The 17,112-nt window shown below is 41.7% G+C and overlaps 2 protein-coding genes across 4 annotated transcripts in view; both read left to right on the plus strand.

Annotated features, from left to right (window-relative positions):
• Window positions 1-17,112, plus strand: part of ZNF704 (zinc finger protein 704) — a 249,806-nt gene that overhangs the window by 219,032 nt on the left and 13,662 nt on the right. For 2 of the 3 annotated variants that reach the window (XM_063709200.1, XM_031013787.3), the window contains exon 8: window positions 16,068-16,162. In XM_063709200.1, coding sequence (XP_063565270.1) covers window positions 16,068-16,162 — 95 coding nt within the window. Of the gene's footprint in view, window positions 1-409; window positions 4,340-16,067; window positions 16,163-17,112 lie in introns of those variants that run through there. The other variant, XM_055349563.2, reaches the window with a different exon arrangement.
• LOC109027898 (cyclin-dependent kinases regulatory subunit 1-like) lies at window positions 14,009-14,706 on the plus strand (the record flags this gene model as incomplete). Its single annotated transcript, XM_055349279.2, has 1 exon — window positions 14,009-14,706. A coding segment is annotated over one exon (327 nt), but the record flags the coding sequence as incomplete, so codon positions are not given.

The following is a 17,112-nucleotide window of genomic DNA, read 5'->3' on the forward strand; positions in this document are numbered from 1 at the left end:
TAAGTAACTATAAAATTTATTACTTAGGAAATATTGTTCTGTACGTATGTCATTTTGAAGGCTCAAAAAATACATTAAAATCATTTTTTCTTTCAAAGTCTGGATAATCCATGCTGATGGATAATCTGAAACTAAATGAGTGCTAAAATATGCAATCAGACTTAAGTAGTACATAAGAATTGATTTGACATATTAAATGATTCCTGTCTGATAAATCACTGTGAATTAACTTGATTCCTAACCGTTCATTTAAAAAATATATTGGATCTTTTATAGTTTATCACAGAACAGCCACATGCATGCACACTGTTGATGCTCACAGTGGTGTATAACTCCTGATAAGGTTCAGGAAGTGGCTTATGATAACAGATATTAACCTTATTTTCTCTTCTCCACCCGTCTCCCCAAGGACCTCACAAAAGCTTCTTATTGTCAACCACTGGCATCTCCCGGAGGTTTCCAGCAAAGTCTTAACGCCTTCTGTGGAACTGATAAAAATGAGAGTCGCTGAATGAATTGTGCCGTGCTCTGTTGATGAATATTTATTAAATTCCATAGAGGAATAGCCAAGAATAAAAAGCATACTGCTGGAGGCAATTTGGGAAATGGTGGCTTCCAGAAAAGACTCTGGGAATGTGATTTGTAGACAATACCATGGGTCTGAAGTCATTTTTAAAGTTGTATTTTCATTGAATAGTGGTAACTTCTGGTAGCTCTGCAAGAGTGACCTTGTTAGTAGACATTAGAAGAGGTCAGCTTAGACGTGTTGGTATTAGTTTTGCTTCTGGCAAGAACACTTATCCACTGATGTAGGTGTCAGGGGTTAACAATCTGTTTGGGGACTTTTTTTTTTTGGTAGACATAAAAAGACCCAGAGTGGCTCTTGATATCATTTTTGAGACAGCCTCTCTGTATTAACCTAAAATGGCAGCCACAGTTACAGAATTATTGAGACCATCTTTTCTGCATCCTATTAATTCCTGCCTTTGACTTGGGAAGAATTTTCAATGATGTATGGGAAGCATACACCATGTTGCTCATCTGGTACTATAGCATGTAGATGGAACAGCCCAGTTCAAACCTCTTTCAGACTACCTCTGTGGCCAAGCAAACTGCAATGTTTTTCCCCTTTGCTTTTCTAACTAAATTATCTTCTGAAGTATAGGGAAATCACTCTGAGGGGCTCTTTACTAGCTCCATGTCCTCCATGGTTCTTATGTGTCTTACACACTAGGACACCAGCCAGGATACCTTATATCATTCGTTTTTCAACAACAGAATGTTAAAACTCTGCTACGGACACTGTATTTCTACCCTCATCTCAGTGCCCTTGATTTTTTACAGAATCCCTCATTTCACTCTGTGTTGATTACCTGGGACATTCTAGACAAAAGCTTTGACAGAAAGTATATATACGATATATAAAACATATGTATATACGATATATAAAACATACCATAGCTGGGTTAAGTAGGTATTCCACTAAAATCCTATGTGAGCTTTTTTTTTTTTTTCTTGAAACAGGGTCTCAGTCCATGACCCAGGCTTAGAGTGCAGTGGTGCCATCACGGCTCACTGCAGCCTCAACCTCCCTGGGCTCATCTTCCCCACGTCAGCCTACTGAGTAGCTGGGACTACAGACACACACCATCACACCTGGCTAATTTTTGTATTTTTAGTAGATATGGGGGTTTCCCATGTTGCCCAGGCTGGTCTTGAACTCCTGAGCTCAAGCAGTCTGCCCACCTCAGCCTCCCAAAGTGCTGGGATTACAGGCTTGAGCCACTGCGCCCAGCTGAGAGCTTCTAATTTATTCTTTCACCAGAGAATCCCCAATTGTGCTGATTGTGTAACCTGTTTCAGCAAAGACTTTAGACTGATTTTAGCAGTCAAGCTTGCCATTCCTATTTAAAGATAAAGTAAGGGTGGGGTGGAATTTTCAAAGGTTTTTGTTTTACCCTAGAAAGACAAGAAGGCTACAACTAAGAATGTTCTTTTTGTTGCTAAACTCTCTGGCCATGCTCTAAAAAAAACAAGCAGGTGCTGCTGTCCTCCTCCTTCTCCTGGTGGGCTAGCTCTCATAACAGCCCACCCACACAGATGCAGGACTGTTGTACACCCACGGACAGCATGCCAGCAGCTGTCCCTGAATGCTCCAGGAGTGCCAGGCAAGCCAGGTAGAATTTAAAAACGTGAATTCTTACTCTCTAAATTGGTGTAACAGGGTTTTCAGATCAAAGCTCTAAAAGTTGTAAGTTATAATGAATTTGTATTAATGATGGCTTCAATTGTGTCCAAACTGAAGAACAGAGAAATATTCATGTTATAAAATGCTTTTCAGAAAAAAAATACCTTTATCCTTGTACTCTAAAATAAATACCCTGAGGTTGTCAACCCTGTTTAGAGTTCACTTTTCTCCCACATCTTTGAGACGTGCTATTGAAGAGGGATACTTTTGTACACTTCCTAGAAAGTGAGAAAAACCCCTTTCTGAAAAATCCCAAGGGTTGCAGGATTTTATTTATTCATTTGCCTATGCTAGATTTCCTGAACATTGGACTTTAATAAGTTCCCTGGGTAAGACCTCTTCCCGGAGGTGTGTAGCTGAGAAGGCTGAACCGCATATTTAACAAATGTAACTGGAAGTTCAGTCTTTTGTAGCCTAAGGCTGTGGGGAGAGGAGTAGGAAAGAGAACATCCTTAATTACAACTTTCTTTGACATGTTTTTCCCTAATGACCTGCCTTCTCTCCTAATTATCTCCATTTCTTTCTCTCTCTTTTCATGACAGAAAACTAAGAGCCGTTGGCCCCTTTATTAATCAGCTCAAGACTGCCATAAAATACCATAGACTTGGCAGCTTAAACAACAGAAATTTATTTTCTCACAGTTCTAGAGGCTAGAAGTCCAAATCAACGTGTCAGCCAATTCAGTTCTGGTGAAGACCCCTTCCTGCTTGTAGATGGCTGCCTTCTCACTGTGCATGCACAGTCGAGAGAGAAAGAGAGAGAGATCGAGAGAGAGAGCACAAGCACATGCCAGGGCACTGGCAAGCCAGGGAGAGCAAGCATGGAGGAATGCACCAGCCTCTGCTATCCCTTCTTAAAGGACACTAATCCTGTTGGGTCAGGGCCCCACCCTTATGACCTCCTTAAAGGCCCTGTGTCCAAATACAACCACACTGGGGATTAGAGCTTTATCATATGAATTTGAGGGACACAAACATTCGATCTATAACAGACCCTAGGAAAGCAAGTATAAGCTAGTCAACCTGCTATCCAAGAGCAGTTCTAGGAGGCTTCAGGCTGTTGGGGAGGGTCTCCAAAGCTGAAATAGCAGTGCTTATTTGTCAAATGCTTAGCTGGTTTGAGGTTTCTTTTTTAATGCCTTGAGGGAAGATTCAGAATTATATGAGGTTAAAACCAAGCCAGAGGCCTTTTTTTCCTCCCTGTTAAGAGATAAAAACTTACAAGAAAAGAAATTTCTCCTGCATATTTACAGAAGGGCACAACATCTCTAGTGTGAGGCTTACTTGCAAATCCTGGCTCTGGCATTTGTGAACGCCATGTGATCCTTCTAAAGTAATATCCTCTACTCTAGTACTACCTCTTAGAGTTGTGTCGTTCACACAGTGCCTGGCATGTAGCTGACAATGCAGATTTCCTACCATCATTGCTGCCTTTACTGTGTCTAAGCACTGTATAATGGGTCAGAGAAAGCGGCTCCTCCCTATTTAGGATTGATTCCTGTAACACAGATATACTCAACACATGGGAGAGATTAGTCACAATTTTTACAGACTATAATTTAAAATTCTTTTTTTTTTTTGTACTGGGAACTTTCCAAATACGTTTTGTTCTTTTTTTTTTTTTAATTATAGTTTAAGTTTTAGGGTACATGTGCCCAACGTGCAGGTTTGTTACATATGTATACATGTGCCATGTTGGTGTGCTGCACCCATTAACTCTTCATTTAACATTAGATATGTCTCCTAATGCTATCCCTCCCCCCTCCCCCCACCCCACAACAGGCCTTGGTGTGTGATGTTCCCCTTCCTGTGTCCATGTATTCTCATTGTTCAGTTCCCATCTATGAGTGAGAACATGCAGCATTTGGTTTTTTGTCCTTGTGATAGTTTGCTGAGAATGATGGTTTCCAGCTTCATCCATGTCCCTACAAAGGACATGAACTCATCATTTTTTATGGCTGCATAGTATTCCATGGTGTATATGTGCCACATTTTCTTAATCCAGTCTGTCATTGTTGGACATTTGGATTGGTTCCAAGTCTTTGCTATTGTGAATAGTGTCCAAATAAACATACGTGTGCATGTGTCTTTATAGCAGCATGATTTATACTCCTTTGGGTATATACCCAGTAATAGGATGGCTGGGTCAAATGCTATTTCTAGTTCTAGATCCCTGAGGAATCGCCACACTGACTTCCACAATGGTTGAACTAGTTTACAGTCCCACGAACAGTGTAAAAGTGTTCCTGTTTCTCCACATCCTCTCCAGCACCTGTTGTTTCCTGACTTTTTAATGATCACCATTCTAACTGATGTGAGATGGTATCTCATTGTGGTTTTGATTTGCATTTCTCTGATGGCCAGTAATGATGAACATTTTTCATGTATCTTTTGGCCACATAAATGTCTTCTTTAGAGAAGTGTCTGTTCATATCCTTTGCCCACTTTTTGATGGGGTTGTTTGTTTTTTTCTTGTAAATTTGTTTGAGTTCATTGTAGATTCTGGATATTAGCCCTTTGTCAGATGAGTAGATTGCAAAAATTTTCTCCCATTCTGTAGGTTGCCTGTTCACTCTGATGGTAGTTTCTTTGGCTGTGCAAAAGCTCTTTAGTTTAATTAGATCCCATTTGTCAATTTTGGCTTTTGTTGCCATTGCTTTTGGTGTTTTAGACATGAAGTCCTTGCCCATGCCTATGTCCTGAATGGTACTGCCTAGGTTTTCTTCTAGGGTTTTTATGGTTTTAGGTCTAACATTTAAGTCTTGAATCCGTCTTGAATTAATTTTTGTATAAGGTGTAAGGAAGGGATCCAGTTTCAGCTTTCTACATATGGCTAGCCAGTTTTCCCAGCACCATATATTAAATAGGGAATCCTTTCCCCATTTCTTGTTTTTGTCAGGTTTGTCAAAGATCAGATAATTGTAGATATGTGGCATTATTTCTGAGGGCTCTGTTCTGTTCCATTGGTCTATATCTCTGTTTTGGTGCCAGTACCATGCTATTTTGGTTACTGTAGCCTTGTAGTATAGTTTGAAGTCAGGTAGCGTGATGCCTCCAGCTTTGTTCTTTTGGCTTAGGATTGACTTGGCAATGCGGGCTCTTTTTTGGTTCCATATGAACTTTAAAGTAGTTTTTTCCAATTCTGTGAAGAAAGTCATTGGTAGCTTGATGGGGATGGCATTGAATCTATAAATTACCTTGGGCAGTATGGCCATTTTCACGATATTGATTCTTCCTATCCATGAGCATGGAATGTTCTTCGATTTGTTTGTATCCTCTTTTATTTCATTGAGCAGTGGTTTGTAGTTCTCCTTGAAGAGGTCCTTCACATCCCTTGTAAGTTGGATTCCTAGGTATTTTATTCTCTTTGAAGCAATTGTGAATGGGAGTTCACTCATGATTTGGCTCTCTGTTTGTCTGTTATTGGTTTTAAGAATGCTTATAACTGGTTATAAGAATGCTTGTGATTTTTGCACATTGATTTTGTATCGTGAGACTTTGCTGAAGTTGCTTATCAGCTTAAGGAGATTTTGGGCTGAGATGATGGGGTTTTCTAGATATACAATCATGTCATCTGCAAACAGGGACAATTTGACTTCCTCTTTTCCTAATTGAATACCCTTTATTTCCTTCTCCTGCCTGATTGCCCTGGCCGGAACTTCTAACACTATGTTGAATAGGAGTGGTGAGAGAGGGCATCCCTGTCTTGTGCCAGTTTTCAAAGGGAATGCTTCCAGTTTTTGCCCATTCAGTATGATATTGGCTATGGGTTTGCCATAGATAGCTCTTATTATTTTGAGATATGTCCCATCAATACCTAATTTATTGAGAGTTTTTAGCATGAAGCGTTGTTGAATTTTGTCAAAGGCCTTTTCTGCATCTATTGAGACAATCATGTGGTTTTTGTCTTTGGTTCTGTTTATATGCTGGATTACGTTTATTGATTTGTGTATGTTGAACCAGCCTTGCATCCCAGGGATGAAGCCCACTTGATCATGGTGGATAAGCTTTTTGATGTGCTGCTGGATTTGGTTTGCCAGTATTTTATTAAGGATTTTTGCATCGATGTTCATCAGGGATATTGGTCTAAAATTCTCTTTTTTTGTTGTGTCTCTGCCAGGCTTTGGTATCAGGATGATGCTGGTCTCATAAAATGAGTTAGGGAGGATTTCCTCTTTTTCTGTTGATTGGAATAGTTTCAGAAGGAATGGTACCAGCTCCTCTTTGTACCTCTGGTAGAATTCGGCTGTAAATCCGTCTGTTCCTGGACTTTTTTTGATTTGTAGGCTATTATTGCCTCAATTTCAGCTCCTGTTATTAGTCTATTCAGAGATTCAACTTCTTCCTGGTTTAGTCTTGGGAGGGTGTATGTGTCGAGGAATTTATCCATTTCTTCTAGATTTTCTAGTTTATTTGCATAGAGGTGTTTATAGTATTCTCTGATGGTAGTTTGTATTTCTGTGGGATCGGTGGTGATATCCCCTTTATCATTTTTTGTTGCGTCTATTTGATTCTTCTCCCTTTTCTTCTTTGTTAGTCTTGCTAGCAGTCTATCAATTTTGTTGATCTTTTCAAAAAACCAGCTCCTGGATTCATTGATTTTTTGAAGGGTTTTTTGTGTCTCTATTTCTTTCAGTTCTGCTCTGATCTTAGTTATTTCTTGCCTTCTGCTAGCTTTTGAATGTGTTTGCTCTTGCTTCTCTAGTTCTTTTAATTGTGATGTTAGGGTGTCAATTTTAGATCTTTCCTGCTTTCTCTTGTGGGCATTTAGTGCTATAAATTTCCCTCTACACACTGCTTTGAATGTAACCCAGAGATTCTGGTATGTTGTGTCTCTGTTCTCGTTGGTTTCAAAGAACATTTTTATTTCTGCCTTCATTTCGTGATGTACCCAGTAGTCATTCAGGAGCAGGTTGTTCAGTTTCCATGTAGTTGAGCAGTTTTGAGTGAGTTTCTTAATCCTGAGTTCTAGTTTGATTGCACTGTGGTCTGAGAGACAGTTTGTTATAATTTCAGTTCTTTTACATTTTCTGAGGAGTGCTTTACTTCCAACTATGTGGCCAATTTTGGAATAGGTGTGGTGTGGTGCTGAGAAGAATGTATATTCTGTTGACTTGGGGTGGAGAGTTCTGTAGATGTCTATTAGGTCCACTTGGTGCAGAGCTGAGTTCAGTTCCTGGATATCCTTGTTAACTTTCTGTCTCGTTGATCTGTCTAATGTTGACAGTGGGGTGTTAAAGTCTCCCATTATTATTGTGTGGGAGTCTAAGTCTCTTTGTAGGTCTCTAAGGACTTGCTTTATGAATCTGGCTGCTCCTGTATTGGGTGCATATATATTTAGGTTAGCTCTTCTTGTTGAATTGATCCCTTTACCATTATGTAATGGCCTTCTTTGTCTCTTTTGATCTTTGTTGGTTTAAAGTCTGTTTTATCAGAGACTAGGATTGCAACCCCTGCCTTTTTTTTGTTTTCCATTTGCTTGGTAGATATTCCTCCATCCCTTTATTTTGAGCCTATGTGTGTCTCTGCACATGAGATGGGTTTCCTGAATACAGCACACTGATGGGTCTTGACTCTTTATCCAGTTTGCCAGTCTGTGTCTTTTAATTGCAGCATTTAGCCCATTTACATTTGAGGTTAATATTGTTATGTGTGAATTTGATCCTGTCATTATGATGTTAGCTGGTTGTTTTGCTCGTTAGTTGATGCAGTTTCTTCCTAGCCTCGATGGTCTTTACAATTTGGCATGTTTTTGCAGTGGCTGGTACCAGTTGTTCCTTTCCATGTTTAGTGCTTCCTTCAGGAGCTCTTTTAGGGCAGGCCTGGTGGTGACAAAATCTCTCAGCATTTGCTTGTCTGTAAAGGATTTTATTTCTCCTTCACTTATGAAGCATAGTTTGGCTGGATATGAACTTCTGGGTTGAAAATTCTTTTCTTTAGGAATGTTGAATATTGGCCCCCACTCTCTTCTGGCTTGTATAGTTTCTGCTGAGAGATCAGCTGTTAGTCTGATGGGCTTCCCTTTGTGAGTAACCCGACCTTTCTCTCTGGCTGCCCTTAATATTTTTTCCTTCATTTCAGCTTTGGTGAATCTGACAATTATGTGTCTTGGAGTTGCTCTTCTCAAGGAGTATCTTTGTGGCATTCTCTGTATTTCCTGAATTTGAATATTGGCCTGCCTTGCTAGATTGGGGAAGTTCTCCTGGATAATATCCTGCAGAGTATTTTCCAACTTGGTTCCATTCTCCCCGTCACTTTCAGGTACACCAGTCAGACATAGATTTGGTCTTTTCACATAGTCCCATATTTCTTGGAGGCTTTGTTCATTTCTTTTTATTCTTTTTTGTCTAAACTTCTCTTCTCACTTCCTTTCATTCATTTGATCTTCCATCACTGATACCCTTTCTTCCACTTGATCGAATCAGCTACTGAGGCTTGTGCATTCGTCACGTAGTTCTTGTGCCTTGGTTTTCAGCTCCAACAGGTCCTTTAAGGACTTCTCTGCATTGGTTATTCTGGTTAGCCATTCGTCTAATTTTTTTTCAAGGTTTTTAACTTCTTTGCCATGGGTTCGAACTTCCTCCTTTAGCTCGGAGTAGTTTGATCGTCTGAAGCCTTCTTCTCTCAACTTGTCAAAGTCATTCTCCGTCCGGCTTTGTTCCGTTGCTGGTGAGTAGCTGCGTTCCTTTGGAGGAGGAGAGGTGCTCTGATTTTTAGAGTTTCCAGTTTTTCTGCTGTTTTTTCCCCATCTTTGTGGTTTTATCTACCTTTGGTCTTTGATGATGGTGACATACAGATGGGGTTTTGGTGTGGATGTCCTTTCTGTTTGTTAGTTTTCCTTCTAACAGTCAGGACCCTCAGCTGCAGGTCTGTTGGAGTTTGCTGGCGGTCCACTCCAGACCCTGTTTGCCTGGGTATCAGCAGCGGAGGCTGCAGAACAGTGGTTATTGGTGAACAGCAAATGTTGCTGCCTGATCGTTCCTCTGGAAGTTTTGTCTCAGAGGAGTACCCGGCCGTGTGAGGTGTCAGTCTGCCCCTACTGGGGGATGCCTCCCAGTTAGGCTACTCGGAGGTCATGGACCCACTTGAGGAGGCAGTCTGTCCGTTCTCAGATCTCCAGCTGCATGCTGGGAGAACCACTGCTCTCTTCAAAGCTGTCAGACAGGGACATTTAAGACTGCAAAGTTTTCTGCTGCCTTTTGTTTGGCTATGCCCTGCCCCCAGAGGTGGAGTCTACAGAGGCAGGCCGGCCTCCTTGAGCTGTGGTGGGCTCCACCCTGTTCGAGCTTCCTGGCTGCTTTGTTTACCTACTCAAGCCTCGGCAATGGCGGGCGCCCCTCCCCTGGCCTCACTGCCACCTTCCAGTTTGATCTCAGACTGCTGTGGTAGCAATGAGTGAGGCTCCATGGGCGTAGGACCCTCCGAGCCAGGTGCAGGATATAATCTCCTGTTGTGCCATTTGCTAAGACTGTTGGAAAAGCACAGTATTAGGGTGGGAGTGGGAGTGACCCAATTTTCCAGGTGCCATCTGTCACCTCTTTCTTTGACTAGGAAAGGGAATTCCTTGAGCCTTTGCACTTCCCAGGTGAGGCGATGCCTCATCCTGCTTCGGCTCACACTCGGTGTGCTGCACCCACTGTCCTGCACCCACTGTCCGACACTTCCCAGTGAGTTGAACCCAGTACCTCAGTTGGAAATACAGAAATCACCCATCTTCTGCATCACTCACTCTGGGAGCTGTAGACTGGAGCTGTTCCTATTCGGCCATCTAATTTAAAATTATTTAGACTCTTCTGAGGTCACACCTAACCAACAAACTATGTACATATAGCCCAATAATTTTATTTAGCTAGAAATAGTATCATATTATACTGTCCAAGCACATTATATGCTTTATAAAACATGCTACAAAATAGAACTTGGAAATGGTTAAGAAATAAACAAACTGAAATGCAGAGACCACTAAGAGAGAGAGTATTTGCTTTATAGGGCTTTATTTTAGGGCACACATTATTTACATCAACGATATGGCAGGATGGAAGAGTGCAAAAAGCAGGGCTTTGACATCATTCGGAAGTGAGTTCCAAGGCCAGCTGTGTTCAAGTCAGACAATGGTGTTCAAACCCTGAGTCCATTTACTGTGTGGCCTGGACAGTGCACTTAACTTCTCCATTTTCTCATCTATAAAATGGAAATTATGGCTATGATAGGGTTGTTGTGAAGATTAAAATAGATAACATATGGAAGACACTTAGCTTATATAGCAGGCTCTCAGCAAATTACTTCTGCTGCTACTTTTACCTCTGGGATGTTCTGCAGGCCACTTCCCTGCTCAAAGCCTAAATTTCTCTATCTGTAAGATGTGGATACAGATTATTTATTTTGCAAGTTTGCTGTGAGAATTAAAAGAGATAATAGATAACCTACTTGCCTGTCTTTCACATTCGCAAGCACTGAATAAATGGTAGTTGACTGCCCCAGTTACTCCCTTGGTTTCTCCACCCTCATCCTCAACTAAAATAAGAAGCTGAAACATGACTGTCTTGCCATTAAAAGTCTGAAGAAAAAACTCACATGTCATATTGAGCCTCCTACTGAACTCAGCCACATATGGAAGTTTGAAGTGGGTCCTCGAAATGCATGTACTGAACTCCAGAGTTGAGAGAGCCATTAGCAGGAAGAAGGACTTTGGCAAGGGGTCATTCCTGCAGGAGGTCCGTGTTGTGGTTTGCAAGTGTCCCCCAAAGTTCATGTGTTGGAAATATAATCCCCAGTGCAGCCGTGTTGAGAGGTGGAACCCTTAAGAGGTGATGGGGTCCAGAGGACTCTACTCTCGTGAATGGATTAGTGTCATTATCAGGAGAGTGGGTTTGTTATAAAAACAAGTTCAGCCTTCTCTTAAGTGAACTGTTACCCTTCCACCCTTTGCCCTGGGATGACACAGCGAGAAGGCCATTGTCACACGCCGGCCCCTCAACCTTGGACTTTCCAGCCTCCAGAACTTTAAAAAATAAATATCTGCTCATTATAAATCATCCAGTCTCAGGTACTCTGTTATAGCAGCACAAAACCGCTGAAGACAATCCATGTCCCTCAAACCCTGTTCCTGGAATTTTCAAAAGCCTGTTCCTCATGCCTCCCCCACCCTGCTGCTTCTGTAACTTTCTCATCTCAGAAAGTGGCACCACTGTGCCTCCAGCCACTTGGGCCAGAACCTGGGATTCATCCTTGACTCCTCAATTCATCCTTGATTCATCTAGAGATGCAATTTTCTTTGTGCCCCATCCTAACCCACAAGTCCTAGGCTGTGCCTCTAAACAACAGGAATCCAGACCCTCCCCACCACTGCCGCCATACCTAGTGTAAACCACCAGTATGTCTTTGCCTGGAATACTGCAAAAGCCTCTTAACTCCAGGGCTCCTTTCCAGGCTGTCTGCTGTCCATTCTCCAAAGTGCCAAAGTGATCTGTTTAAAGCATTAATCAGATGTCTTGCTTTTAAAAACACTCCAATGGCTTACTTATTGCGCTTAGGATAACATTCAGATCCCTTATTGCAGGCCAGAGGCATAGCTTGATACTTCCGTCTCCTCTCCTCCCACCCTCCACCTCCCACAAAGTGCCCACCCCTTTTTCTGCAGTGCCTTGTAGGTGAAAGGTAACCTCCTCAGGAAGCCTTCTCTTACCACTCGAGATAAATAAATGTCCTCTCCTTCTATTACACTTTAGCCTATTACCCTATTTCATTTCTGTCAGCTACTTATCACTAAAATGATCTTGTGTGGTTTCGTATTTATTGTCTGTGTTCTCACTAGAACGTAAGCTCCATGAGGGCAGAGAATTTGTTTTGTTCACAGCTATATCCTCAGAATCCGTAACAATGCCTGGTACATAGCAAGTACTTAATAAATGTCTGTTGAATGAAGAGTATCCAATAATCTCATATCACTTCATGCAAAAGGGCTATGGCAACTTTGCATGATCTAGAAACTTCCACATTATCCGTGGCTGATGGGAGTAGTGTTACTGTCATGTCAACCAAACTTTTCCAGTTCTCTGACTAAATGAAGTACAGTGTTCTTGGGATTCTATAAGCTCTACAAGAATTGTTAATTTTTATGTTTATTTTCCTGATAATTTAAAACAATTCATATAAGCATATCAGAGATCATCTACAGTGACTGTAGATGTCTCAGGTATTCACTCCCTCTAGTTTGCTGTTATTCATCCTGTACAAAACCAAAGCCATTATGAGATGGGGTGAGGAGGATTCTGCTCTTGGAGGAAGCTGCATATCTATACACATGAAATGAATGCACTGAACTCCAAAGCTTTTATTTTTAAAAACTCTGAATGTTATCTCTGCTGGCCCTTGCTCCACCCAACTTTAGCATGAAGACCAGTGGTATAGAATAATTCAAACTCATGGCAACAATGGTTCCAAATGTTAGATTTTTACTTACCTGTGTAATTTTCTTTTTTTTGAGATGTGTCTCACTCTGTTGCCCAGGCTAGAGTGCAACGGCACAATCTCGACTCACTGCTCCCTTGAACTCTCCACACTCAGGTGATCCTCCCACCTCATCTGAGTAGCTGGGACTATAGGTGCACATCACCAATCTGGCTAATTTGTGTATTTTTAGTAGAGATGGGGTTTCACCATGTTGCCCAGACTGGGCTCAAACACCTGGACTCAAGTGATCCATTCACCTTGGCCTCCCAAAGTGCTAGGATTACAGGCATAAGCTACCACTCCTGGCCCTACCTGTATAATTTTTTAAATGTCTAAGTTTTGTGCTGCTATAACAGAATACCTTAGACTGGGTAATTTATAATGAACAGAAATTTACTGACTAACAACCTGGAGGCGGGGAAGTCCAACATCAACATGCCAGCCTCTGTTAGGGCCTTTATGCTGCATCATCACATGGCAGAAGGTGAGAGGGTGAGGGGGGCCAAACTGGCCCTTGTAGAACACTAATCCCACCCATGGGAGTGGAGCCCTCATAGCCTAATCACCTCTTAAGGGCCCCACCTCTTAATACTATTACAATGGCAAGTAAGTTTCAACATAAGTTTTGGAGGGGACAAACATTCAAGCCATAGCATTAAAATTAATGTCTGGGAAAATAACACTGATGATCTCTATTAGGCCATACTTGCATTGCTATAAAGAAATACCTGAGATAGGATAAGTTATAAAGAAAAGAGGTTTAATTGGCTCTACAGGCTGTACAGGAAGCACAGTGGCATCTGCTTCTGGGGAGGCCTCAGGGAGCTTTTACTCACGGTGGAAGGTGAAGCAGGAGCAGGCACGTCATGTATGAAAGCAGGAATGGGCATAAAACAACCACAGTCTTATGTAAACTCAAGAGTGAGAGGTCACATATCACCAAGAGAATGGTCCAAGCTATTCATGAGGGATCCATCCCCATAATCCACACACCTCCCACCAGGCCCCACCTCCAGCATTGGGGATTACTTTTCAACATGAAATTCGGGCAGAGACACACATCCGAACTGTGTCATGTTCATTCCTTTACGTTGAAAGAGAAGAGAAAGTACTAATACCTGTACTAGAAAAAAGCAATTCTCTAAGGATGTTTGGGGAATGCTCCCATGACTTTTAAGTGACAGTGCTATTCCTGTGACCACATTGGCTCCTAGGTTTTTAAATTTATTAAATGTCTATCCTCCTACATATGGCAATACTGATTAATTAGTTGAAACATTCTTTTTCCGGGAGGTTGGCGCGGGGCTGAAGGCTAGTAAACCGAGCGATCATCTCGCACAAACAAATTTACTATTCGGACAAATACGACGACGAGGAGTTTGAGTATCGACATGTCATGCTGCCCAAGGACATAGCCAAGCTGGTCCCTAAAACCCATTTGATGTCTGAATCTGAATGGAGGAATCTTGGCGTTCAGCACAGTCAGGGATGGGTGCATTATATGATCCATGAACCAGAACCTCACATCTTGCTGTTCCGGCGCCCACTACCCGAGAAACCAAAGAAAGGAAGCTGGCAAGCTACTTTTCAGCCTCAAGCTTTACACAGCTGTCCTTACTTCCTAACATCTTTCTGATAACATTATTATGTTGCCTTGTTGTTTCTCCCTTTGATATTTAAAAGATGTTCAATACACTGTTTGAATGTGCTGGTAACTGCTTTGCTTCTTGAGTAGAGCCACCACCACCATAGCCCAGCCAGATGAGTGCTCTGTGGACCCACAGCCTCAGCTGAGTGTGACCCCAGAAGCCACGATGTGCTCTGTATCCAGAACACACTTGGCAGATGGAGGAAGCATCTGAGTTTGAGACCATGGCTGTTACAGGGATCATGTAAACTTGCTGTTTTTGTTTTTTCCTGCCGGGTGTTGTATGTATGGTGACTTGTGGATTTATGTTTCAGTGTACTGGAAACTTTCCATTTTATTCAAGAAATCTGTTCATGTTAAAAGCCTTGGTTAAAGAGGAAGTTTTTATAATCTAAAAAAAAGAAACATTCTTTTTCCTTTGTTAAAAAAATTAATTTGTTGCAGCTTTTAAGAATTCCAGAAGCTGGGAAGATTATTTAGTGTTAGGAGACAGGTAATGCAAAGGGCTGAAGTGAGTAATCCAGGAGGGACTGAGGACAGTAGGGGCCCTCCTCTATGACTGAGGGACAGAAAAGCAACAGGATTAAACACACGTCCTGGTGCCAGGGAGAGCTGCAGCACAGCCCTGGGTCTACCATGACACATGCCATGACCTTTGGCAAGTTACTTAACCTCCATCTGCCTTAGTCTCCTAATCTGTAAAATGGGAACAATAGTAATACTGTGTGGGGTCGTTGTGAAGACTAAAGCTGCTGTAAGTGTACCTGCACATAGTGAGCACTCAGTAAGTGTTCGGTGGGTGGCATACGTTCTTGATTTGTTCAGACTCTCTGCCTCTTGCCTTTATTCCTTCCTGTTTGGACGTGAGAGTCTGCTGACGGGGTGTTTTTTACAAGAATCCATGTATTTAGTGGCAGTGATTGATCCACTAGAGCCAACAGAAGGCCTAGACCTGCACTGTGTCATTGTCGCTTACTAGCTACGTAATCTTAAATAAATCTCTTAACCTCTCTAGGTATGTTTCATCCTCTAAAAAGGGAATCATGAGCCTTGCCCTACTTGACAGGGTTCATGAGGATCAAAAGAAATAGACAGGAATGTACTTTAAGATTTAAAATATTATTCAAGTGAAAATATGGTATTATGAGCCACTTGAAATGCATAGATATGAAGTAAAAAAATGTTTGAGATATTGGCTGTTGGTGGGTCTTCTCTGTTTGGGAATGCATTTTAATTCTGCCATGAGCAGCCCTCCTCCATTTTAATGTGTGGTCTCTGTGAGGAAAGTATTTCATTTCATCTCTGGTTCTTTTTTTTTTTTTTTTTTTTTTCTGAGACAGGATCTCACTCTGTCACCCAGGCTGGAGTGCAGTGGCACGATCTCGGCTCACTGCAACCTCCGCCCCGGGGTTCAAGCAGTTCTCCTGCCTCAGCCTCCCAAGTAGCTGGGATTACAGGCACACAACCCCAACTTGGCTAATTTTTGTACTTTTTGGTACAGACGGCGTTTCACCATGTTGGCCAGGCTGATTGAACTCCTGACCACAAGTGATCCACCCTCCTTGGCCTCCCAAAGTTCTGAGATTACAGGTATGAATCACCGTGCCTGGCCTCATCTCTGCTTCTAATGGTCAAGGATCAGTGTCCACACAGCAAAGGTTAACTAACTGCATGGGTGGAGAACCTGCCCCATCAACTTTCTTTTCCATGTATTCACCAGGTGTCACCCACACATCATCCGGTGGGCACAGGAGAGCAGAGACAGCATGCGCACACGGTCCTGTCCTCCCCACCCAGAGGCACAGTCAGCTTAAGGTACGACAGCTTAAAAAACTCCACTCACCTCACCACAAGGGAATTAACTGTAAAACAGAACAGCAGAGAGAACCCTGAGAAATGATCTTCTATAAAATTTCTCCACAATTGACAAAACACCCTTTCTTTTTTTCCCATGGTTTTTCCCATCCATTACCTATTAATAAAGATTTGTTGTTTCGGGGGGTAATGATTTACAGTAAGGTTTTGGTTTTTTGTTTTTGTTTTTGCTTTACAGAATAGGTAATGGTGATTATTGGGTCTGTTTAGAGCCATGTTGTATTAATCTCTATATTAAATGAACTATAAGATACAATTTTTAATGCAGATCAAGAATGATCTCCCCAGAAGTTCCTTAACCAAAATATAATAGTCCCCTTTTATCCACAGTTTTACTTTCTGTGGTTTCAGTTACCCAAAGTCAATTGTGGTCCAAAAATGTTAAATGGAGAATTCCAGAAATAAATGATTCATAAGTTTTAAATTGCACACCATTCTGAGTAGTGTGATGAAATTTCGTGCCATCCAGCTCAGTCCTGCCTTCGATGTATGTTATTCCTTTGTTCAGTGTATCCACACTGTCTACACTACTCGCCCATCAGATTGACTGTAACGAACTGTACTTGTGTTCAAGTAACCCTTCTTTTACTTAATAATGGACCCAAAGTGCAAGAGTGGTGAGGCTAGAATTCAGATATGCTAAAGACAAGCCATAAAGTGCTTCCTTTAAGTGAAAAGGTGAAAGTTTTCAACTTAACAAAGAAAGAAAAAAATTTTTATACTGAGATTGCGAAGATCGACAGTAAGAATGAATCTTCAATCCATGAAACTGTAAAGAAAGAAAAAGTCATGCATAATATATATATAGGGTTTGTACTATTTGCAGTTTGAGGCATCCACTGGAGGTCTTGGAACATATTCCCCACCCTTAGCAGGGACTGCTGTACTAG

This window comes from Gorilla gorilla, chromosome 7 (genome assembly GCF_029281585.2).
Source record: "Gorilla gorilla gorilla isolate KB3781 chromosome 7, NHGRI_mGorGor1-v2.1_pri, whole genome shotgun sequence".
Lineage (NCBI taxonomy): Eukaryota > Metazoa > Chordata > Mammalia > Primates > Hominidae > Gorilla > Gorilla gorilla.